General features: G+C 33.3%; 1 protein-coding gene across 5 annotated transcripts in view; it reads left to right on the top strand.

The window, feature by feature from the left end:
- PRPF40A (PRP40 pre-mRNA processing factor 40 homolog A (S. cerevisiae)) overlaps positions 1–25,484 on the top strand; it is a 58,519-nt gene that overhangs the window by 25,680 nt on the left and 7,355 nt on the right. For 2 of the 5 annotated variants that reach the window (XM_008576217.1, XM_008576216.1), the window contains exons 6-21: positions 5,702–5,812; positions 8,150–8,270; positions 8,507–8,560; positions 10,182–10,206; positions 11,096–11,467; positions 14,084–14,192; positions 14,698–14,762; positions 15,442–15,606; positions 16,456–16,564; positions 17,424–17,574; positions 18,377–18,510; positions 23,461–23,575; positions 23,738–23,841; positions 23,945–24,061; positions 24,394–24,531; positions 24,865–24,960. In XM_008576217.1, coding sequence (XP_008574439.1) covers positions 5,702–5,812; positions 8,150–8,270; positions 8,507–8,560; positions 10,182–10,206; positions 11,096–11,467; positions 14,084–14,192; positions 14,698–14,762; positions 15,442–15,606; positions 16,456–16,564; positions 17,424–17,574; positions 18,377–18,510; positions 23,461–23,575; positions 23,738–23,841; positions 23,945–24,061; positions 24,394–24,531; positions 24,865–24,960 — 1,986 coding nt within the window. The remainder of the gene's footprint in view (positions 1–5,701; positions 5,813–8,149; positions 8,271–8,506; positions 8,561–10,181; positions 10,207–11,095; positions 11,468–14,083; positions 14,193–14,697; positions 14,763–15,441; positions 15,607–16,455; positions 16,565–17,423; positions 17,575–18,376; positions 18,511–23,460; positions 23,576–23,737; positions 23,842–23,944; positions 24,062–24,393; positions 24,532–24,864; positions 24,961–25,484) is intronic. The other 3 variants (XM_008576215.1, XM_008576212.1, XM_008576214.1) reach the window with 2 other exon arrangements.

Raw genomic sequence — 25,484 nt, 5'->3', positions numbered from 1 at the left:
AATAAAATAAGTCATCTATTCTTGTATTTTTCTGTTGTTGCTCTGGTATTTCAAGACTAAATTGCCCTGTGTATATGCGTTTGGGTAAGTTTTTGATCTGTTACTTTTTACTAATGTATAGTGTGTCCTTTTTCATTATGGTTTTTGCATTAAATTCTGTTTAGATGTGACAGACTGCTGGGAACCGGTCTGTATGTGGGATCCAAACCCTCGGGCGGGAGCGCCGCTGCGCTTCCCAAGCGGCGCACTTATCCAGTGTGCCACCGGGCCGGCCCTTCTATTTGCCTTTTAAACACTGGTTACATTGTAAATAGAATATTTTTATCATTTTTATTTCAATCTAGTTATTGTCTATTTAAAGATTTTGATATATTTATCTCATAATAATGAGATACGTTACCAGGCTCATTAATTAGTTTTTTTATTATAACTAGATTTTACTTCAGTTTTTATATAGATGAAAATAGCAGTAAAGGCAAGAGAGCTTTATTTTTTTCCCTAGTATTTATACCAGTCATTTCATTTTATTGGCATGGTATATTTACTAGAATTTTAGTTATTGCAGATGCATGTTTTTATGATTTTAGTGGAAGTGGCTTTGGGATGATGTTTGTTGGTTTTTGACAAATTGCCTTTTATTTAGGTTTTTATTATTGTTTTATTTTATCATTTTTGGTTTTATTATTTCTTGAATACTTGCAAACTAGAGTTTTCAGGATGTGGTTTGATTGTATGAAGTCTGTTAGTGTGATCATGTTTTGTTTTTCTTTATTTGATTTGTTAATGGGAATAATTTAATTTATAGATTTCTCAGTATTGAACCTCCTTAGCACTACTGGAGTAAATTCTGCTTGGTTAGAGTATATACATTGCAGCATTTGCTTTGGTAATATTTTATTTAAATTCTTACATTTAAATTCAGAAGTAACATTGACGGCTTCTCTTTTTTAGTACCTTTTCTGTTGGGTTTTTAATTTATTTAATGTAGAGCTTTTTATCTTTTTTTATGATCTGAAATAATGCTATAACATTGCAATTCTGTTCTTTAAAGATTATGTAGTTTCCTCCTGTGAAACCATCTAGTTGGGTGTCTTTCAGTTGTTTCTGGGGTAGTTGGAATATTTCTGAGGTGAATTTTGAAATAGTAATTTGCTAGGAAATCATTTCCTCGAGGTATTGAAGTTTGTAAATCTGTGTCTGCGATTGTGTTCTTCCTCAATTCTAACCCAATTTTTTGGCTTTTTGTTATTTTCCTTATATAGGGTAGTGAGGATTTTTCTATTTATTTAGTGTTTGGATTTAAACATTTATTTTTTCTTTTTCAATTTAAGTGCAGCTTATACGTTGTATAAGCATGTATGTGTATATAACTGTTTATTACATATACAAAGTTGTCTGAGTGTATTGAATTTCTTCACAACCCTTTGTTGTTGACTAGCTTTTTCTGAATCTGAAATGTGTATTTAGCGTTCTTGACATAATTGTATATGTGTATTTTTTTTCTTAATGCCCATTTTTCTTTGCATTTGAAATGATGTTTTTCTGTATATATTTTGCCACTACGTAATTTGGTACAATGTCTTAATCCTTTTATTTAACAGTGCATCATAGACATTGTCCACTATATTACAAATTATATTACATCAATATTGTGAATGGACCACAATTAACCTGTTTTCCTGTCGGTGGATTTTAAATTAATCTCTAATTTTTCACCTTTATAAGTAATCCCGTAGGGAACATCCTTGGACATATTTGCAGCAATGTCAGTGGGATTTTGTGGAGTGAAATTTCAGGATCAAGAGACAATGTCTGCATTTATAATAATGATAAAAACTGCTAAATTGCCTTTTAAGGAATTTATACTAATTTCATTCTCAAGAGAGTACCCCTTTTCTCACAGCCTGTTAACGTTGCATATTAATAGTCTTTAACTGTCATTCATATCATTAACAGAAAGTTTCATGCGTGCTTCCTTCATTTGCTAATAAAGTTGAACATGTAACTATATTATCTGTACTGTATTTTGTTAATGGCCATGTTTATTTTTCTGTTAGATTGCCTTTTTTTAATTGATTGTACCAGGTTTTTGTATATTAGGGATAATATATCCCTTATTTTGCAGATATGCTCCCAGTTTATCCTTTGTTTAAAAAAAAAAAAAAAAAGTTAACTTCTGATTGATTCCCAGAACTGCCATTTTGTTCCTTATTTTCTATTCAATAACTGGTAATAAAATAATTTTGTGACAAACGTACAGAGTAATACAAAAGCTCCAATTGTAAGAATATCTTAATAACTCCTGCAAGTCCCCAAAGGTGGTTAACGTACTCTCCTGGCTTTGGCTCATTCAAAATATACATCCAAGTTTTTGTCAGTTTTACCCTGATTCTGCTAGGTCAGTCTAAGTCTTTGGTATAGGCAGAGTTTGCTTATTGCTTTCGACAAAAGCATGACAAAATATTACATTTTTACTTTAAGTTACAGATAGAGATTTTAAAAAATTGTATGAGTAAAAAATATATTAGTTACATCATTTTTCTCCAAATTTGACTTCTATAGGTAACATTTTGTTTATTGAAGAAATTAGTACATAATTTATGTTCCTGTCTATTCCTTAATAGGATTTTAGCAAGGACAATGTTACACTAGCTATATTATCTTGACCGAATATAGCTACTTGACTTTCTTGTGCCTCCGTTTTCTTGTGTGTAAAGTAGGAATAAATAAGTAGTGCCTACCTCATAGGGATATTAAAAGGATTAACTGAGAATTGGTATGAACCATTTAGCACAGATTCTGAGAGTAGTCAGTCAGGAATTTATCTGTCCTTATTGATATAGTAGCTTCAGTCAGTATTTTAGGGTGCTAAAATGTGGTTTTTAGAGGCAGATGTGACTGAGTTGTTCTAGTTTTCTCATTTCCTGAGTCCCTGTGAACAAGTTGTTAATCCTTCTAAACCTTGGTTTTCTTATCTACAGAATGGAGTTAGTGGTTATTCCTGCTTTGTAGTGTGGTTGTGAGACTCAAAGTAATAGGTAGTGAATACTAAACTGATTATATTTGTTTTATTAGCTTGTGTACCTCTCTTGTTCCTCATATTATGTGGTCAACTGTACACTGTCCCTTTCTTTTTCATGCCATTTTCTCATAAATTCTGGTGAACTTCCTTTTTCCTTGATTCCTTTTAGCAGATGGGACTTGGGAAGTTTAAATATGGTTTTGGAATTTATGGTAGACTTTTCTTTAGCTAATGAAATTTTGAGATGCTACTGAATTCATAAAAATTTTTTTAAAAGATAATTACAGAATAAACACAGATAAATTCCTTTTTCTGTCTTAACCATTTAATTTATGAAATAAATCATCACCCATACAGTTGAAATTTTCATATGTGTGTCTCTAATTGCATTGTCTTTTGATGAAAAGATGTTAAAGTAGGTGAAAAACAGCCAAAATATTTCCCAGCATCTATTTACTATTTGCATCAGAGACATTATAGTTGTTTAATCCAGTACAAGGAGGTAGAACAAGTTAAAGAATGTAGCACACCGTTGGAATTATCTAACCATCCTGCTACATCATACAAAAATCCATTCTGTAAATAGTCATGTCAGATGACTTACTGAATTTCTGTTGGAAGAGAAAATCATTTTGTTATCAAACAGCTCAAACTTTATGAAGTTTTTTCTTTGAATTGCAGAGGCTGTGTATATTTCCTCTACATTAACACTAGTTCTCTTTTCATAAGTTACAGAAAATAAACATCTTACCTCATGTACTTAATTGTTAAATCACATTGACTTATATTATTTTTAAGTCATCTTTTCATGGCCCTCTATCCGAAATTTTGCAAGTGTTCCTTAAGTTAACTAGTTTTTTTTTTTTTTTGACCAGCAAGGGGATCGCAACCCTCGCCACGGTGTGGTCTGCACCGCGCTCAGCCAGTGAGTGCACCGGCCATCCCTATATAGGATCCGAACCCGCGGCCTCAGCGCTCTCAGTGCCACACTCTCCCGAGTGAGCCACGGGGCCGGCCCTTAAGTTAACTAGTTTTAAGTTACCATATTTCATTTCATCTTTTAAAATCTCTGAAATTGACATGCATCTTATAATACATGGTGTCTTGTGACCTCCATTGTCCAGGTAGCAGTTATGGCTTAGTTGTGCATGAGTGAATATAGTTAGTGCCAAGATGTCAGATTGGAAGAAAATCCTAAAAGTAATGGCACAGCACTCTTATCAGCTAGAAGTAAAATGATTATGGTCAGAAAATGGGAAAAGCAATGAATCACATGTTCAGCCACATTTCCAAAGCAGAAATCAAACATAAGTCAGCTCTTAATAAAGTTGATAAGGTAAAAAGAAAGGTAGATCAGCTGTAAACAAGTACAAAAGAAAGTTAAGAACACTATCACTAAAATAAGCGGTTTTCACTTTTTTATGATTTTTTAATGAAATACTATGTTACCAGTATTCTTAATACCACAGAGGATTATATTGTTTGGAATATAATAGACATCAGCAACTCAGATACAAAAAGTGGTCTCAATGTGAAGGAATATCTTAACTACTTTATTTGTTGATTTTACTTTTAACGCATGCACAAAAGTAATAATCATTGTCCAAGTTAGAATAGATCAGTACGTTTAAAGTAAAATCTGAGTGGCAAAGAAGCATCTAACAGTTTGACAGTGATTTATATTTTTCTTAGAGATGTATACAAGAGTACTTCAGAAAGTTCATGGAAAGATTCATATTTTCTTTTAATTCTGTTTTTTTATGAACTTTCTAGAGTTCCCCCTTACAATAATTTTGTCTTAGAAATGTGGTAGATCATCTTTGTAACCCTCTTTCAAGCATTGTTAAGTTTGTTCCATGTGAAAAATCTGGTGCCCAGAGCAAGACTTTTTCCTGTGATAACATCCAATAATTCACTCATTTGTGATATCTTGTAAAACTTTTAACCAACCTTGATTTGAGGTATCTTGTCTGTTGATGCTCGAAATTTCATAGCAACTTTTTCTAGGTTCTTAGTAGTTCTCTGGGCCCTTGATTAAGAATGGATTTATATCTTATATCTAACTAGTTTCACATAAAACTTTATCTCACCTATCTTGTTTTAATGCATTTGGATTCACATTTTATCCCTTTTGAATTCATCTTCCTGGTAGTTAAATTATGATTGTCATCCAGAAGCCATCTTTTCTAATTTCGACATCTGTGTCTTTGTGGCATGCCAATTTAGAACTTTGTCCAAGTTGAGATAAGTGTTCTTGGATTAGAGTAGATGAACACAAGATCAGTCTACCTATACTATATTAGCATCTAGTTCATATCCATATATTCTCTTTTGTCCACTCAGCATAGATTTGTATTGCTTAAAGATTCTTATGTACATAAGTCACAAAGGTATTCTTCTTAGGAGAGCAGTCATAATCTTTCTAATTCTGAGAGATCCTAAACCTGAATTGATCCATGGTACTTTTAAAAGTATAATTTACTTTAAAAATATTCTGTTTTTCTGTTCCCTCCTTACTTGTATTAATGAATTATTCTAAATGACTTAAACTGTCTAAGTAAGCCTACTTTATACTTTTGATTTCTTCATGTATTTATTGCCTTGAAATTAATGATACTGATATTCACTGCCAATGGCATTGTTACATAATTTACATCTTATAATTTTTTTTCTCTTCAGAAATCAATGTGGACTGAACATAAATCGCCTGATGGAAGGACTTACTACTACAATACTGAAACAAAACAGTCTACATGGGAGAAACCAGATGATCTTAAAACACCTGCTGAGGTAAAAAAAAAAAAGAAAGAAAAAGGAAAAAAAAATCAGGGACTCTTAAGTAGATCAGGGCATATTTTTTAAGATTTATTAAGTATTTGACTGTCTAAAAAGCAGTACTACTCATGTACCAGAAGAGGGTCCATAAAGACATTCAGAAGAAAAGAGGGTTAATACAGTCACACCAGTCGACAAGAAGAGCAGTAAAAGTCACTCTCTCCTATGGACAGACTAATTTTATTTACGAATTTTGCCCCTGCTCAGGAACCCTTGTAGTGTGGGATCAATTTAAGAAAGGTGATTTAAAGAATAAATTTGAAGGGAGAAAAAACCAGCTATTTCTTTGCTTGCCCTTTTTTTTTTTTAATTCACATTTCAAATTGTTTTCCTCTTTATAGCAAAACATGGGTGATTTTAAATGATTTCTACTGAGTTCTTGAAAGTTTCCAATGAGACTGGAGGTAATGGATATGAAATTAAGTTACTTACAAATGCTTCCTTCTCTTAGAGTGGGAAATTGTCTCTTTGCAGAAAATGCCTCCAAAAAAGTATTATATTTCATTCTGTGCTGCAAATTTTATCATTCAGAACATACAGATATGGAAGTAAAAGTTCAAGGTTAAAGGAATAAACTGTGTAAAACAGTATTGCATGTGGTTTAATTAGAAACTCTGGAGTACTAAGTAAGAGTTGATCTGGCACTCCAAGGTATGTTTTAAATTTTTTTGGAGTTGGTGGTATAACTTTTTGTTTTCTTCTCCTTAATTAAGGAATTTGAGGAGGTAATAGTATTTGTTATTTTCCAGGCCACCACACTAATGTGCATAGCAATGCTTAGGAGGAATGGTTGGTAGATTTTATTTATCTCAGTACTGACTTTTAGTCAAAGATATTTCATTGTATATTTTGTCCAGGACACTGTCTGGATTGAAGTTTTCAATAGCTTTCTCATACCAAACCTAAGAGTTTTATATACTCATACAGATTGAGCATCTATAATCTGGGAACCTGAAGTGCTCCAAAATCCAAAACTTTTTCAGTGCCAGCACATGACATTCAAAGGAAATGCTCACTGGAGCATTTTGGATTTCAGATGTTCATGTTAGGGATGCTTGACTGGTGTGTATTCTGCAAATATTCAAAAATCTGAAGAAATCCAAAATTTGAAACACTTCTGGTCCCAGCCATTTCAGATATGGGATACTCAATCTGTATTAGGTTTTAAGTATATTATACCAACATTGTTTCCTTATATATGTTCATATGGGCTTGTAATAATTTATTATGACTTGAAATCTAAGCATGACTGAATCAGATTTTGCTTTTTCCCCAATTTTATGTTTTTTTCTACTTGCATTAGTATTTGAGAAGTCTGTCGGTTAAATATGGATGGTAATTTTTACCTACAGTGAGGTGTAAATGTAAATGGTAAGAGTACACAGGATTTGAAATTCAGATAAACCTGTTTGTGAATCATGCCTCTGCTCCTTAATAGGTGTATTACCTTAAATAAGTTATTTTCCCTTTCCAAGAAAGTCTTGTAAATTTGAAATAAATTGTATAATTTGTGGTGTAATTAGAAAGATTAAAGGGCCGGCCCGGTGGCGCACTCGGTAGAGTGCCGTGCTTGGGAACACGGCGGCGCTCCCGCCGAGGGTTCGGATCCCATATAGAGACCGGTCCGCTCACTGGGTGAGCGCAGTGCAGGCGTGACTCCGAGGGTTGCGATCCCGTTGCCGGTCGTGGTACGGGCGCGACTCCGAGGGTTGCGATCCCGTTGCCGGTCGTGGTACGGGCGCGACTCCGAGGGTTGCGATCCCGTTGCCGGTCGTGGTACGGGCGCGACTCCGAGGGTTGCGATCCCGTTGCCGGTCGTGGTACGGGCGCGACTCCGAGGGTTGCGATCCCGTTGCCGGTCGTGGTACGGGCGCGACTCCGAGGGTTGCGATCCCGTTGCCGGTCGTGGTACGGGCGCGACTCCGAGGGTTGCGATCCCGTTGCCGGTCGTGGTACGGGCGCGACTCCGAGGGTTGCGATCCCGTTGCCGGTCGTGGTACGGGCGCGACTCCGAGGGTTGCGATCCCGTTGCCGGTCGTGGTACGGGCGCGACTCCGAGGGTTGCGATCCCGTTGCCGGTCACGAAAAAAGACAAAAAGGAAAAAAAAAAGAAAGAAAGATTAAATAACATATTCAAATAATATCACTTAGTATTCAGTATCTGATAGCTTATTCTTACCGTCTCATAAGTTTTAGAATTGTATGGGTTGGTAATATCTAGTGAAAACAGCCATGCGAATGGTCAGTGATGCTAAATATATTACTATTAACTGAAAGGTTTTTCCTCTTTAGCAACTATTATCCAAATGCCCCTGGAAGGAGTACAAATCTGATTCTGGAAAGCCTTACTATTACAATTCTCAAACAAAAGAATCCCGCTGGGCCAAACCTAAAGAGCTTGAGGATCTTGAAGGTAAAACAGGAAAAAGTAATTTTTAATGTACATTTTTTTTACTTACGTATGTCATTCACTTTGATACAGTCCTTCATGAATTGGACTATTCAAAGGTCTTGTTTTTTTAAAATTAAATGATTAGAATGTTTTAAATGGTATAACAGTTTTATGGGCTCTTATTTGCTTGTTGCTCTAGATCTCAGTTCTATAGATTTTAAATAGATTTTTATTTGATTTGATTCCACTGAAACTAGGATACCAGAATACCATTGTTGCTGGAAGTCTTATTACAAAATCAAACCTGCATGGTGAGCTGCTTTGATAATTCATTTTCTGTCATATTTAACATTTTTAGAGTATGTCACTAATGTTCACTAACCATGATTGGATAAATCTGCAGTGAAAAATTTCTAATTCAAAGAATTTCTTTTATTTAAGAGTTATATTATAAATGAGCTTGCGGCTTTTAAAGTTATACTTCGATTTTTTTAAAAAATCATTTATCAGTGGAAAATTGAACAAGGACTTCACTTACAAAATTACTAAATCCCACTGTGAGTGTTGGTGCATACATGGAGTGCGTGATTTAACACATTTAATGGTAGTAGATAGTAAGCAACCTTGAATCTCTGTCAGTTTACATTTTGTTAGCATATTGTCAGACTATGCATTTAATGCTGTTTTTGTTTTAGTGTAACATAGCAAAATAGCTTTGATATGTTTGTTATGGAAGAGTTAAGGTAAACAAAATATCATGCCTCATTTATAAAGGGAGTTTTTCAACATCCCCAACAACTCAGAATACTCCTGAAAATCTGGACTTACAACTTAATATAAAACCTAGGACTTAAAATAGCAGAGGTTATGAGTAAAAATTGAGAATTTAGTTCTTTTACTCTTCCTTCGATAGAATCTAGTGTCATAAACTATACCAGAGTAGAAGCAACAGATTGTTGAGAATGGGGCTAATAAAGTATAGGTAGCAATGCAGAATAACATGTGTCAGGAAAGAGAAACTAGAAGTTTTTTTAAAGGCACTGTCATCTTAATTTACCTTTCCCTGTGCCAACTCATTAGTTTAGAACATCATAATATCAGAAAAATAAGTTAATTTACATAGTAATAGTAGTAATAAGTATGTTTCTCAGTCATCCTAAACAGATTTTCACAAATGTTTTCCTTTAAAGGTTAATAAGTTTTAGAAATATTTTTTATGAAGAGTGAAGCTTACATCATCACTTACACAGAGCACCTCATTCCCTCATATTGCTGAATAAAAGATATTTTTGTTATCGCCAAAGAAAAATGTATTTAAACTGGAACAAAAGCTGAAATATGGAGTGCACATCTTTAAAACTTAATTTAAATGATCTATACTAGCATTGGCTAATAATAATATTGTAGATAGGTAGATTCCCAGTTTATTAACTTATAAAGTTTCAAGCTCATTTCTGATATAACCCTACTAAAATTGTTGGTGTACATAACTATCAACCTACTTGTCAATGCTAGTATATATGTGCTGGAATTTCATAATACGAGTTTGATCCTATTTTGAATTTAGTATCTTTAAAAAAAAAATCAAACTCGTTTCATCTCCGGGGAAAATACTACATATTTAATTCCAGAATCATGCAGATACTTTCAAGAAGTTGTTGCAGTAAGCCAGCACCCTTAGGGAAAGTAACTGTGGGATAAGCTTTCCTAGTATCTACTCTTATTTAGATTTGTTTTCATTCTTTAATTGCTGCCCTGGAACTGTGGAGCAAGGATTTGCTCTGTTAAAGTGATTTTTAAATTTTTTATTTTTTTAGGATGGTAAAATAAATCCTTGTATGATACTTTTCTCTCTCTCCTTTTAAAGTTTGTTTTCATTGATCATATTTAAAAATTATGTAGTAGATGACTTTTCTTTTTTCTCTTTAATAGCGATGATTAAAGCTGAAGAAAGCAGGTAAGCAATTTTAGACATCAATACGTATTTATAAATTTGCTCTCTCCTATAACATTCTGTTTTACCTCTCAGTTTTCTTTACAATATAAATGCTATTTAAAAGTTAGGCTTGTTGGTTTGATGTCTTTGGAAGATTTTGTGGGGCAGAAGTTAGGGAAAGGGATATTAACTCGAGTTAATGCTTTTCTAGATAGTAATTGTTTGAATTTGGACTGTATCTTTTATAAATTAAGAAGAGTTTGTTATAGAAAAGCCCAAATTTTGGTTTGAGTTTATATTTGGGACTGGATGAAATGTTATATCTATGCAGGTTTAGCATCCCTAATCCCTAGTCCAAAATGTTCCAAAATGCTCCAGTGAGCATTTGGAGATTTTCAGATTTTCAGATTAGGATTGCTCAACCAGTATGTATTCTGCAAATATTCTAAAATTTGAAAAAAATCTGAAGTCCGAAACACTTCTGTTCCGAGGCATTTTGGATAAGGGGATACCCAAACGGTATATCTTTCTTTACAGTTTCCTTTTAATGTGTGAAATAGAGAAAATTTAATGTTCTTATAAAAATCTATGATATAGGTCAGATTTCATGGTAGAGTGCAACATGATATTTGGGCATTAGGTAAATGAGAACAATTATTGGATTTCTGGAAATGCATACTCTTGCAAGAGTGCCTGTTACACATTATCATGAATGCTTACTGAATTAAATCAAAGTACTACAGTTCCATTCTGTTATTTTAGTCTTTTCAAATAGCTTAATAGTTTGTCATCACTTGCTTTTTTTCCCCTCAATTATTTCTTTTATTCATTTGATTTTATGGTAATTTTAAAACTAGCTTTGTGATTACAGTAACGAAATGACCAGTTTTCTCTTTTTTTTAACATATAGTAAGCAAGAAGAGTGCACCACAACATCATCGGCCCCAGTTCCTACAACAGAAATTCCGACCACAATGAGCACCATGGCTGCTGCAGAAGCAGCAGCTGCTGTTGTTGCAGCTGCCGCCGCTGCAGCAGCAGCGGCTGCTGCAGCCAATGCCAGTGCTTCCACTTCTTCAAATACTGTTGGTGGAACTGTTCCAGTTGTTCCTGAGCCTGAAGTTACTTCCATTGTTGCTACTGTTGTAGATAATGAAAATACAGTAACTATTTCAACTGAGGAACAAGCACAACTGACTAGCACCCCTGCTATTCAGGATCAGAGTGTTGAAGTATCCAGTAATACTGGAGAAGAAACGTCTAAGCAGGAAACCGTAGCTGAGTAAGTTTAGTAATTTGTCTTCTGAAAGTCTGTACCAGGCTTCATTAATACACGAAATTTGCAGTTTAGTCAGTGGCTATTAAGTATTTAAATAATGGTTTTTTAAGAATCAAAACATAAGGCTTTAGGCATTTGACCAGTTATGAGACTGAATTTCATGGGGTTCATACAACCAAACTTACAAAACTAGTCCACTAAAGTTTTAGAAAGTAGAGCTATTTATAGGGTGGGGCACAAATTTAAAGGAATGCCAAAAACCTTAGGAAGATATATCATATTTGGATGCAATATTTTATGTCTAAATTAGTACAAAAAATTCATGAATAACAAGCTATCAGGATTTTAAATAAAGACAAGATTAGTATTACTGATTTTTTTCTTTTGCCTCAGTCTCCAATATGGCTCAGCACAGCACTGCGAGGAAGTGCTATAGTTTGATGTTTAACAAACTGATCAGCTATGGAAGTTGAAGCCCTGACAAATAGAGTACTAAAATTGTTTTGTTTCTTCTTTGGTTATTGGTGTTTTCTGATTTTCAAACTCCTACAAATCAGTTAAAAAAAAAATAATAATATACACACACACACACCCACACCACACAAGCAACTTTGTTGAAAATATATTACAGGTAAGAGAAGGCAATCTACACAGAAAGAAATACAGTTGTCTAGGAAACATGAAAAGGCATTCGGCCATAATAAGGAAACATAAAAAAATGTGATAGTTTTCTACCATGTAAGCAAAAATCAAGCAGAAAAATAAAAGTAAATGAAAAATAAAAAAAATAATACCAGCGTGTAAGAAAACTCTCATATCATTCTTAGTGAGATTTAATTAGTACAGCTAATACTGTACTAATTTTTGTTTTGATAAAATAAAGCTGCATCTTTCAAAGTTTATAGTTTACATGTACTTGCATACCCTGAAGTCCAGTAATATTTCACATGGCTATGCTTTATATAGCTATAAAAAGTGAGGTAAAGCTAAACTTCTTGACTTTAAGGATGTCCACACATTTTAAAAAAAATGTTAACTATAATCTCACGATCCTAACATGATGATCCATCTTAATATTTAAGCGTATGTCTTCATCTCTCTACCCCTTATTGTAAGTATTCTTTTGTTTCTCTTTTATGTTAGTTTCCCAGAGTGAAAATAGGTATAATTTTTTTCTGATGTGTAGAAGTTTAAAAAGAAATCTGTACAGTGTATTTGAAGGTATAAAGAAGTGAAAATAACATTTTATCTTTCTGCCGCTTTTGTGCATTTATAATGTATGCATGTATATTTAAACTATATATATCAGTGACATGTTCTATGTCTGTAAAGGTATGTACCCCCTCATGTCCAGTGCTGGCATACTATCATTTTATTCTTTACATATGCCTAAATTTAAGTATTCCCCTACTGATAGACATTTAAACTTGTTGGAAAAACATTCTTTTGCATTTTTTCACAATCTTTTTTTTTTTTCCCACAATAATTTGCTCTTTATAATTTTAACAATGAACTTGTTTCCTGCATTTTCTCTCTGGCATTTTTTTAATTATCATTGCCTTAGTCATTATAATAAGCTTTTGATTTTAATTACTGTGTTATAGATCATTAACAGTTAGCTTTTCAGTGGGCTCTTTACAATGTTTTTTGACGAATATAAATATGTTTCACAAAGTAAAGTTACTTGATTCAGAGGTTGTGAATCTGTTTGCGTTTTTTTGTTAGTATCTATTCCAGTGTGTCTTCCCCTAAGCATCCTACTTAAAGAATTTTGGGGCCGGCCCGGTGGTGCACTAGAGAGTGCGCCGCTTGGGAGCGCAGTGGCGCTCCCGCTGAGGGTTCAGATCCCATATGGAGACTGGTTCCCGCTCACTGGCTGAGCGTGGTGTGGGCACAACACCGAGGGTTGCGATCCCGTTACCGGTCAGTAAAAAAGAAAAAAAGGAAAAAAAAAAAAAAAAGAATTTTGGTTTTTTGGATATTTTTCCCTGCATTTCTTTATTTTTATATAGGAAGAAATGTAAGGCCTGTACACTTCCTTTATTTCAGAAAGACCCCCAAACGAGTACAGTTGATAATTCTTAGTTGTGTTAATTCTTTTTGTTTGAGATCAGTGTTTAGCAAACTTTTTTATAAAATGGTAAATATTTTCAGTTTTTGTGTTGTACAGATTCTGTCACAGTGACTCAACTCTCCTGTGGTAGCACAAAATCAGCAGTAAACAATATACAAATGAGCCATGGCTGTGTTCCAGCAAAACTGTATTTACAAAAACTTAGCAGCAGGCCAGATTTGGCTAGTGGACTCTAGTTTGTCGACCCTGATTGAGATTGATCTCTTCATCTTTTTTATATTTACGCATAGTTGCCCAAATGCTCAGAGTTATTAAGGCACTAATATTTACTTTGGCATTTGTACAGGAACTAAACTTAATAACTGAAGTTTCAGAAAAACTATATATATTTTTGTCTTTAAATAAGTGTGTTTTTAGGATTCATTTGGGAGACTTTATTCTGAAATTGTCAGATATTAAATAATTTAAATAATAATTAGAGCTTATTTTTCTAAGTGAAGCAAATGTTTATTTAAATTGTGAATAACGTTTAAATTTCTCTCTAGTTTTACTCCCAAAAAAGAAGAGGAGGAGAGCCAACCAGCAAAAAAAACATACACATGGAATACAAAGGAGGAGGCAAAGCAAGCGTTTAAGGAATTATTGAAAGAAAAGGTATTTATGTTACAGATTTTTATATAACCTGTAATAATTACCTAATAAATGAAGTTACTCTTTAATAAACACCTTGACCTTTATTGAAAATACTAATTTTATGAAGTATTGTAACTAAAAACAAATTAAATTTGTCTTTTTTGAAGAACACTTTTGTGAAACTGACTTTCAGTAAAAACTCTATTGTGTGCGAGTACTATTCAAGCACATTGCTACCTCTATATTAAACATAAGGTTTTTTATTCATAATTCTTGTTTATCTTTTAATCAGTAATCTAACAAAAAAGTATTCGTGCTCTGTTTAAATTTCAGTTTAAGTTTTCTTTTTAGTCTGTAGATGTATTCAGATTTGCCTTCAGTAGAAAATTATTTTTTAGAACTTTTTTCAAACTCCTGCAAAGGGAAGTACTTGATGTGTACAGTGAGTATTACACTTGGTTTCCTGTTATATGTCTGTTAACTGTACTTGAGTGAAATTTAAATTTTTCATTTAAATGGTTTTCAGCGGGTACCATCCAATGCTTCATGGGAGCAAGCTATGAAAATGATCATTAATGATCCACGATATAGGTAATACTTCATGTTTTTATTTGCCTTTTACTTTGAGCATAGCAAGCCTATCACCTTTAAAATTGTGTAGAATCATACAACTCTTAACTTCCATTGACTTCTGTTGTTTTTGATACCAAGAATAGCGTTGTTTTATGTCTGATCTGAACCAAAAAAAGCCAAAAGCCTGGCCATACAATTTGAGCACCCTGCTACATATGAAATTAGAGTTAATTTAAAATTAGAAGTTACTTTTTAGAACCATTTCTTATATTTAATATGTTGTTGAAATTTTCTTGACTTCTGCATGAAAACAACTTTATTATTTTTTCAAAGTACTAACATTTGATTCTCCTGCCATCATTTACTCTTGTATGGTATTTTTCTATTATTTAGTGCTTTAGCAAAGTTGAGTGAAAAAAAGCAGGCCTTTAATGCCTATAAAATCCCGTTGCCGGTCCCCGGTCCGGTACGGGGGCAACACTGAGGGTTGCGATCCGTTGCCGGACACGGAAAAAAGACAAAAAGACAAAAAAAAAAAAAAATTAGAAGTTACTTTTTAGAACCATTTCTTATATTTAATATGTTGTTGAAATTTTCTTGACTTCTGCATGAAAACAACTTTATTATTTTTTCAAAGTACTAACATTTGATTCTCCTGCCATCATTTACTCTTGTATGGTATTTTTCTATTATTTAGTGCTTTAGCAAAGTTGAGTGAAAAAAAGCAGGCCTTTAATGCCTATAAAGTTCAGACAGAGAAAGAAGAAAAAGAAGAAGCAAGATCGAAATACAAAGAGGCTAAGGAATCTTTTCAGCGTTTTCTTGAAAATCATGAGAAAATGACTTCCACAACCAGATACAAGTAAGATTTTTACTGATGTCTGTCATACATTTACTGCATTGTTTGTATCATACTTTTTACCAAGTTACCAGGTACAGCAACTGATCCAAAATAGATGCTCGTTTAATGAAACTAGATGAATGTGAATGTGACACTTTTATAAGATACAAGATGAATCAATAGTTAAATATGGAATTTGACTTGCAGAGTTGTTGAGTTATTAATTAAAGACTGGAAGAAAAAGGGGAGAAAGACTAGATTTAATAATCGTGCTAGGTTTCCTTTTACTTAATAGAAGAATTGAAATTTTTGATATTTGTGAGGTAGAAATAGGTGATTTTATTAAATAGGTCTAGCATTTTGAAAAATTGCATTTATATAGCAACTCTTAATTTTAGATTATTAAAAAACTTTAAAATTGTGGGTAATACAGTATTAAAATTTTTACAGTAAGTTATTAAGCTTATTTATCCTATGTGCTGCTTTATTTTTTCTCACTTCTCTTTCAGAAAAGCTTTAGTGAAGGACTGTTTCTTTAATAGTCCTATTTTGTGTGTTAACTAAATTTAAGATAACTTTTTTAAAGTCTGTAGTTCTGTGAGAGTTTGGTAGTCTCTATAGCTACCCTATGAAATAGAGACAATCTTAACTATAAAGCGTAGCCCAACCTGAATTAGCCCCTCTATCTGTAAGGAGAAAAGGAGGCTTATGCTGTTTTGTTCTTTTTCTTAACTATCCAAAAGTTTCCTTTATAGTAGAATTTAGAGGGGATGAGTGTTCATTTCGTGGTTTTAAATTTAGTTTAAAATTAAAGTGATTTAAAATTAATTTTTTATTGTATAATACAGAATAACTTTTTTTAACAAATAGAAAAGCAGAGCAAATGTTTGGAGAAATGGAAGTCTGGAATGCAATATCAGAGCGTGATCGTCTTGAAATCTATGAAGATGTTTTGTTCTTTCTTTCAAAAAAAGAAAAGGTATTTATTCCTTGTTATTGGTATTTACAGATAAAATGAGATGTTTCTTCTTTCTGATTAGGAGTTATTTTATAACATGTTCATTTTTGTTGCTTCGTTTACCCATTTTATGTGGCACAGCAGATCTGTTTATTAGAAGTTAGGTTTAAAAATAGAATGGATACTTCCTACATAATAAGTTTCTTTATCCCTCTTCATCTAGCGTAGTAAGTACTGATGTAGGCACAGTAGGTACTAATTTATTCAAATATTACTTGTAATGTCTTTAATTGTAAGTCTCAGTGTCCATCTTGAGAAATAAGATACTTTGTTTTAGCTCGTTAGGATTAAAAGTACTCAGGGTATTTTTTGCTTATAACAAATTTATTTATGATTCTATTACAAGAATAACAGTAATGTGCAGTTGTTTCCACTAAACTGAAACTGCTATAGGATAGTGTTTTAAAACACCTGTTTTACTCAGGTCTATTTCATTGTTTGCTATTAAATTTTATATTATCTAGTCTTCAAGGAACATATATAAATCCAAGTATTATGAAAAGTTTGAACATAGGTGAAGATCACTGAAGAACTTTAGCATTTACCTATTGTGTGACTTGTCCTCAGCAGCACAGTGATAGGAAGAAAGGTTTATGTAGTGGAGGGAAAAAAAACATGGTTTCAAGGTTCTGGATTTAGAAGAGACGTGAAAAAAATTAGGCAAGGGCATTGGCAAAGTAAATAGTGTTGATATTTAAAGTAAATGCATAACATTTGCAATTTGGTCATTAATTAGAATGTAACAAAAACCTTCATAATTGCAATTCAGATATCTTAGTTTCTTTGAACTTTAAAAGTTGTGTTCATACTTTTGCTACAGGAACAAGCAAAGCAGTTGCGAAAGAGAAATTGGGAAGCCTTAAAAAACATACTTGACAATATGGCTAATGTTACATACTCTACTACGTGGTCTGAAGCCCAGCAGTATTTGATGGATAATCCAACTTTTGCAGAAGATGAAGAGTTACAGAGTAAGAATAATGACTAAATGAGGGAAACAATTTTAACAGTATCCTCTGGCAGCAAAAAGTTATTCTTGCTGTTTTTATGAGATAACTAACTGAATTTTACACAGTTGTTTGTTTCTGAAAAAGTATTTTATTTCCAAATGGTATACTTCTTCTAATTGAGTTTTTGATTCAGGACAAAGTATTTTTCCAGAAATTCAAGTTTGCTTTGCCAGATAATCCTTTAAATATCTGAATCATAGGGCAAACTTGAAATTGTACTTAGCTATTTATATGTAAGTTGGTAAGAACCAAATTAATTACCAAAGTTTACTTATGATTTCTTCTTAAGGTAGTAACTTTAATTAGAGATTGGCAAAAATATATTAGAATTATCTTACATTAGGCTTCCCCAAGTACTCTTTTTCTGACTTATCTAGTTGCTTTTTAAATTACAGCTTTCTTGGCTACCCCTCTGAAAATCATGCTTCTTTGGGTTTTTTGGTAGGACCTAGAATTCTATACTTTGAAAAGCTTCTCGGGTAATTATGATGTTGCTGACAGATTTTGTCATAATAATTTTATTTTCATTATTTTTGTTATATGCATGTTCTTCATTTCATCCTATGGTTATGGGTATCTTTTAGTGGGGTCTTTGTGAAATTTTCCATAAAACTTTGCTATTTAGATGAATACAAGTCATTTGAGCTTAAGTACAAGTATTTTTGAAAGGTGAATTTGAGATTTGAAAGGAGTTAATCAAATAATCAAACTGCTTTCCTTACTGATATTTGATATTTTGTATTTTAACTGAAAAACACTTTAGACATGGACAAAGAAGATGCATTAATTTGCTTTGAAGAGCACATTCGGGCTTTAGAAAAGGAGGAGGAAGAAGAAAAACAGAAGAGTTTGTTGAGAGAAAGGAGACGACAGCGAAAAAATAGGGAATCTTTTCAGGTAATAGAAAAACCTCTCTTCTAGCTTAGTTTTATAATATGGTTACTGAGCTTGAACAATGACGTAAACAGTTTTGAGGTACATATTCCCAGATGATTGACTTAGGCTTTGTGGAGGACCCATACACATTTAAACTTTTTAAGGTCTACAATTAGTTACCCATTCACTTAAACAGCCATTTTAGGCAAAGGAACATAGAAGGCTATCGCAGATGTTGGTATTTAAGGTGTGCGTTGATAGGGAAGGCTTATTTGTTGGGAAAAACAAATAGCATGAGGGAGGACCAAAAACAAGATATTTGTGACTAGTCATTAGTAGTAGTTGATGTTTAGTGTTTAGTGAATGTAGGGAATGCTATAGTATAGTTTGGGCATAGGCCATAATTTTTTAAATACCGTATATAGGAGACTTTCTGCATTTGATTCATTGCCCATTTCAATAAAAATTATAAAAATAGCAGTTAGCATTCATTGACTGTTAAATACATTTTGCATTTATAATCTCAGTTTTTATGGCAGCCTTATCTTATAAGGGTACATACTATTTTTTTCTATCCATTTACATAGATGAGGAAATGGAGAGGTGAAGTGATTTGCCCAAGTTCAGCAGCTACTTGAATAGGGGAGCCAGGTTTTGAATCTGTACGCTCTTGATTACAGGATCTCTTCCATTAACCCACTATATTAGGACAAATGCTAAATTACAGTGGCTTAAATAAGTTTGTTTCTTGAAATAAGTCTGGGCCAAGGTTTAGGGTACATTGCCATTCCCTAGAGCAGTGGTTCTCAAAAAGTTTGTATCAGAGTCAACTAGAGAGCTTTTAAAAATGCCAAAGGTTACTATCTGAAATGCGACAGCCAATAGCATGATTTTAGTTCTCATTCCATGAAAACTTAACATTTACTACTCTTGATGGGTTCCTTCATCTTGGTGGTTTCTCGAGGATCATTTGGGAGACTGTTAAAACTATACAGATTGTTGAGTCCCACTTCAAGAATTTAAGTCTGAAAATTTGCAGTTTTTAAGTTTTCAGGTGATGTTGGTACTGCAAGACCACACTTTGAGAACCAAGGCCCTAGCATGTTAGCCTTGCGTGCATGGTTAGGGGAGTACTGTCCCCATGATCACATTTTAACCTGGAAAAGGTTGAGAGAACAGTTCTTTTGAAAGCCGGTAATATAGAAGTTCTGCTTGCTTCTTTCATTCATATTTAGCTGAGAGTTTAATCACATAGCTACAATTAACCTGGAAAAGGTTGAGAGAACAGTTCTTTTGAAAGCCGGTAATATAGAAGTTCTGCTTACTTCTTTCATTCATATTTAGCTGAGAGTTTAATCACATAGCTACAGCTAGCTACAAAGGAGACCAGAAAACCTAGTTTTTAGCTAAGTAGCCATATGCTCAGGAAGAAGGGGAGAACAGATATTTAGGAAGACTCTTATACTCTTCTATAGCAATTGAGCTTTAATGTCTCCTATGAAGGTGTTGCAGTGTTTTCAGATAAGGAGATCTATATGAAAAAATAATAAGACACTGAGGATAAGAAGACAATCTGGGTCACAGAAAATATGACAGAATATAATGTAGAATATCAGTACTGGAGCTGGAGACTATAAGGGAGAGATCATAATGTAAAGGCCACATGAGTCTTTAGCTAAGTCTAAAATATGGCTTTAAGTTAGATTGGTGTGTGTCTGACATAGTTTCTGATTACTATTAATGTAAGTGGTATTAAGCATGTTGTATTGATAGTCCTTCAGATATTCAACCAAATAATTTTCCTGTGTCTACTACCCTACCTTTCAAAAGGTATATTTAGAACTGCAGTAAAATGAATTAAAACAGAAAATTGGCATTTACAATAAAAGATGAATGGAAAGAACATTCTTAGTAGTAATGATGATCACTGTCGTTTTTATTGAGTACTCATTTGCCAGTCACATAATAATAAATATTTGCAACATCTATGATAAGGAACTTGATTTTTCTTTTAAGTCTTAAAACTCATGTTTGAATTCATTCAAGTCTGGAAAGAATTGATCAAAGACATTAAAGGAGAACCAGGGGAATGTGTAGTGTCTCGGAAGCCAAGATGGAATTTTAAGGTAGAACAGTGGTCCTGAAGGCATGGTCCCCAGACATACAATATTAATATCACCTGGGAAGTTACTGAAATGCAGATTCTCTCTCTCTCTCTCTCTTTTTTTTTTTTTTTTTTTTTGGCTAGCCACAGGAATCTAACCTTGGCTGATCCTTGTGGCTGGACCTTGGTGTTACCAGCACCACACTTGTAGTAAACCTGCAAATTCTCAAACACCACACCAGACTTACTGAATGAAAATCTGGGAGTGGGGCCTAATAATCTGTGGTGGTTTTTTGGTTTTGTTTTTAAATAATTCTTCAAATGATGCTTTGAGAAACCCCCGAGCTAAAGGAATCCACCAGGAGTAACAAATGTTAAGAATTTTTATGGAATAAGGGCTGAAAAAATACTGTTGCATTTACTGTTTAGTGACCATTGGCATGGGAGGGAAGTCAGAGTTGTCAAATAGTTGAAAGGTAAATAGAAGTACAATTGGATCATCCTCTCAGATACTTTAATAAGGTGAAGTTCAGTGTAAGCTTGGGATTAAGAGAGAAAGAAAGGCTTTTCATGAGTAAAGAAAACCGGTCAAGAGGGAGAGAATGAAGAAAGAATTGAAAGATGGAGTGTCTTTTCATTAAACAAAATCTTTGAAGGTTTGGAATTCAAACATATGTATGAATAGTTATACTGTGAACAGTATATACAGAAACAAAAAGGAAGGAGATGAGTAAAAATTAATTTGAGTATTATCTAAGGCAATGGTTCTCAACCAGGAAAGATTTTATCGATTGTCACTATTTGGGGGGAAGATGCTATTGGCTCTCTAGTGGGTAGTGGGTAGAGACTGGAGTTGCTGCTAAACATTTTACTATGTATAGGACATGCCTCCCCCACACACACACCCCTAAAAAAGAAAGAAAAGAAAAAACACACAAAAAGGTCTCCCCCATGCCAAGGTTGAGAACCCCTCTTCTGAGGGACAGAAAAATATCAGACTCAGCCATCTTCAAAGCAATTTGCTTTCCATAATGTAAAAGACTAGGATTTTTTTCACTCCAAGATGGGGTTAGTAAATAAAGAATAAAAGCCATAAAGTTTTATCAGATTGGTTTTCAAACCTGAATTCACATCAGTTATCTGGTCATCTTTAAAAAGTAAAATTACAAATAATCCAGATTATAACCCGTTCTCCATTTATTAAAAAAAAAATCCTCAGGTGATTATAATTTTCATTCAGGTTAGGGACGCACTATTGAAATAGATTTGATTTCACAGCTCTGTGACTTTATCAGATCTCAACAACCTGTAAGTGAAATAAACACTTAGCAAAACAGGTATGATAGAGTGTGGTAGATTCTAAGATACTAGAGGGCATCAGTCAAGATGGTTTCTAAACTATCTAGAGGCTCAAAAGAGGGAGCGAGTGAGGACCCTGCTGACCACACAAGGATGGGTTAGGATAGGATCCATTTATGTTGAAGAGTAGGGAGCAAAGGATAGATGCACTTAGAGCAAAGAATTTCAGAGTCGTTAGATCGTGTGGACGTACTTATTCTCCTTTGAAGAGGAGTGGAGTTTTAGGTACTTAGTGTTATTCTAGAGCAGCTCCGTCCAATAAAAATACATATGCCACCTAAACAATTTTAATGTTTTATCAAACGTGGTAATCTATTTTAATCAAAATACCCAAAATATTATCATTTTAACATGTAATTAATTTTTTTTTTTTTTGTCCTTTTTGGAGACCGGCCACACCGCACTCAGCCAGTGAGCGCTGTGAGCGCACCGGTCATCCCTATATAGGATCTGAACCTGCGGCGGGAGCACTGCTGCGCTCCCAGCGCCGCACTCTCCTGAATGTGCCACAGGCTCGGCCTGTAATCAGTATTTTTAAAAATTAATTTTTTTGGTACTAAATCTTCAAAATTATTGTATTTTATACTTACAGCACATCACAATTCAGAGTAGCCACATTTCATGTGCTCAGAAGCTACATGTAGTCAGTGACTACCAAATTGAAGAGTACAGGTCTAGGGATTGAGGGAACAGAATTTAGGGTCATAGTTTCTTAGAGACATTTGTTTAAAGGCTTAAGCTACCTTAAGGGTTAGAGGAAGCAGGAAGTATAGAAGTTGCTGGGTAGTAAAGTCCCAATATTTTGCCCTGAAAGTCAATTCGTAGAAAAAAAGAAAGGAGGAGAAATTAGAATAAGCAAATTAAAAAAAAGATTTAGTATGAAAGGTAAAATAGTAATGTGGAGGAAAGGAAATGGTTTTGAAATCAGATATGGGTTTGAATCCTCGATCTCCAAACTACTTTGGGAAAATTAACATCCTCCTTTTACAGCCCTGCATTTGTTTAAAAAAAATTAAATAAAAATACCTAGAACACATTGGGTACTCTGTTTAAAAACAAAAAAGTATATTTTAAAGGAAGCATGAATTCACATTCTTTAACTTCATCATTTGTGATAGGTAATATCCAACATTTTTTTATTTTTTGTTTTTTGCAGCTAGCTGGTACAGGGATCCAATATTTTGAGTTAGCTTTGACCTTTATTTTTTTTTTTAACTGGAAATGGTCTTCCATCTTAAGGGACAGCAAACTGAAGCCTAGGTATAAGATAATGTAGTGTTTCAAAGGTCCTTTTCTCTGAAGGTCAAAATATTTTTTGCCCAAAAGTAGTTTTTGCCTTCATCAAATAACAAATATTACTCGCACCCAGACATGTTTGGGATAACAATATTGGAAAGGTTTTAAACTTTGCTACATTGTTAACATGGTTTTCAGGTACGTTTATATTTCTAATGTATTTAAAGATGATTTTTCACATATAGTTGCTTTCCTTTTTTTTTACCCTCCAGATATTTTTAGATGAATTGCATGAACACGGACAACTACATTCTATGTCATCTTGGATGGAATTGTATCCAACTATTAGTTCTGACATTAGGTTCACTAATATGCTTGGTCAGCCTGGTGAGATTCATTTTTTTCCCTAATTTATAGTTATGGTAGTAGATGGAATGCGCCAAAGGGGAAGGTGGTTGTGTTGGGGGAGGGGTGCTTTATTTTACTTTTGTTTTCTAAACAAAAAGTAATTGCAGCTCTTTGGTTAGAGCTAGCTTTTGACTTCTTTAGTTTTTTCATTAGGATCAACTGCCCTTGATCTTTTCAAGTTTTATGTTGAGGATCTTAAAGCACGTTATCATGATGAGAAGAAGATAATAAAAGACATTCTAAAGGTAAATAAGTATCCTTATTCTTACTTGTAATATATCTTAAAAGTTGATACTGTCTTCCTTTGATTTACGTATTATTAATTTTAACAAGATTTCTCTTTTTAAGGATAAAGGCTTTGTAGTTGAAGTAAATACTACTTTTGAAGATTTTGTGGCAATAATCAGTTCAACGAAAAGATCAACTACATTAGATGCCGGAAATATCAAGTTGGCTTTCAATAGTGTAAGTTTTAATATTCTCTATTATAAATAACTAGTTTAATAGAACAGTTTTTAAATTATTCAGTTGAAAGTACTTCAGTTGTAGTCTATTGGAATAAGAGAATGTGAATAGGATTTTAGAGCGGTAGACAGTCTTACAGGTAAGCTGAAATGTACTTAGACAATGGACTGATATTAAACTTCCTTTGTTCAGATTAACTCGTGGTAGATAAATTGCCTCTTCACTTATAAATGATGTGTTAGGATACTTCAAAAATAAGAAGAATGAATTATTTCAGTTAACAGGAGTTATAATTGTACTACTGTAACTGATTAAATATGATTTTCTAATAGTTACTAGAAAAGGCAGAAGCTCGTGAACGTGAAAGAGAAAAAGAAGAGGCTCGTAAGATGAAACGAAAAGAATCTGCATTTAAGAGTATGTTGAAACAAGCTGCTCCTCCAATAGAATTGGATGCTGTCTGGGAAGATGTATGTATACTTCTAAATTTTTTCTAATGAGTTTTCATTACAGTTGAAAAATGAAAATATCTCTATTTTATTTACTATTTTATAGCCACAAAAAAATAAGCTAAAGTTATTTGTAGGATATATTAAATATATTTAGGATATATTAGAAGTATTAAGTCATCTGTGATTCTGCATTTAGGAATATTTGTTTAAAATGGTTTGGACTTTTGAAGGAAGAAAATGCATTTTAAGGGGACTGGGTTGTTACTTTTCACTTGCTTCTATGATTCCTTTAGGCATATTGGTATACTTTTCTTGGTATTTATGTATTTATTCAATTTCTGAATTTTTTAGATCCGGGAGAGATTTGTAAAAGAGCCAGCATTTGAGGACATAACTCTAGAGTCTGAAAGAAAACGAATATTTAAAGATTTTATGCATGTGCTTGAGGTAATTTTAGTGTTCTCAGAACTGGTTGAAATATTACAAAATACATAAAAATATAAACAAAAATTGAAGAATGTAGAATGATCAAAGTATATTTCTTAATATTCACTGCTTTTATACTAGTATATCCCTGGGATGATTAGGGAGGGAATGTTTTTTTCTATGAAAACTGCTTTTCAATGAAACAAATTATAAGTTTGCATGGAAATATGAATAATTTCATCTCACAAATTTTTATGTGTGTTCTGTTTTTAGAAAGTTTTAGTAATTCAGCCATTTGGCAGCCACATGAATTGACTAGTAAACCTAAAGAAAACTTTAAAATTTTTTGTAAAGCAGATAGAAAATAGCTTTTAAGCACATTTCAGATATTATACTACATTAGATATGTAGAGAGCCCAGAGGGTTTCTAGAAAATAATGTAATAAATTGTAAATATTTGTTAAACTAAATAATGAAAAATCTTAAGTTACTCCATTAGTTGAGTAAAGGTATTTTGATGAAGGTTTCAGGTAGGGTCTCAACTG

The sequence above is a fragment of the Galeopterus variegatus genome, unplaced genomic scaffold (assembly GCF_000696425.1).
Source record: "Galeopterus variegatus unplaced genomic scaffold, G_variegatus-3.0.2 Scaffold1312, whole genome shotgun sequence".
In the NCBI taxonomy this organism is placed as follows: domain Eukaryota; kingdom Metazoa; phylum Chordata; class Mammalia; order Dermoptera; family Cynocephalidae; genus Galeopterus; species Galeopterus variegatus.
This window is presented reverse-complemented; position numbering and strand designations above follow the sequence as displayed.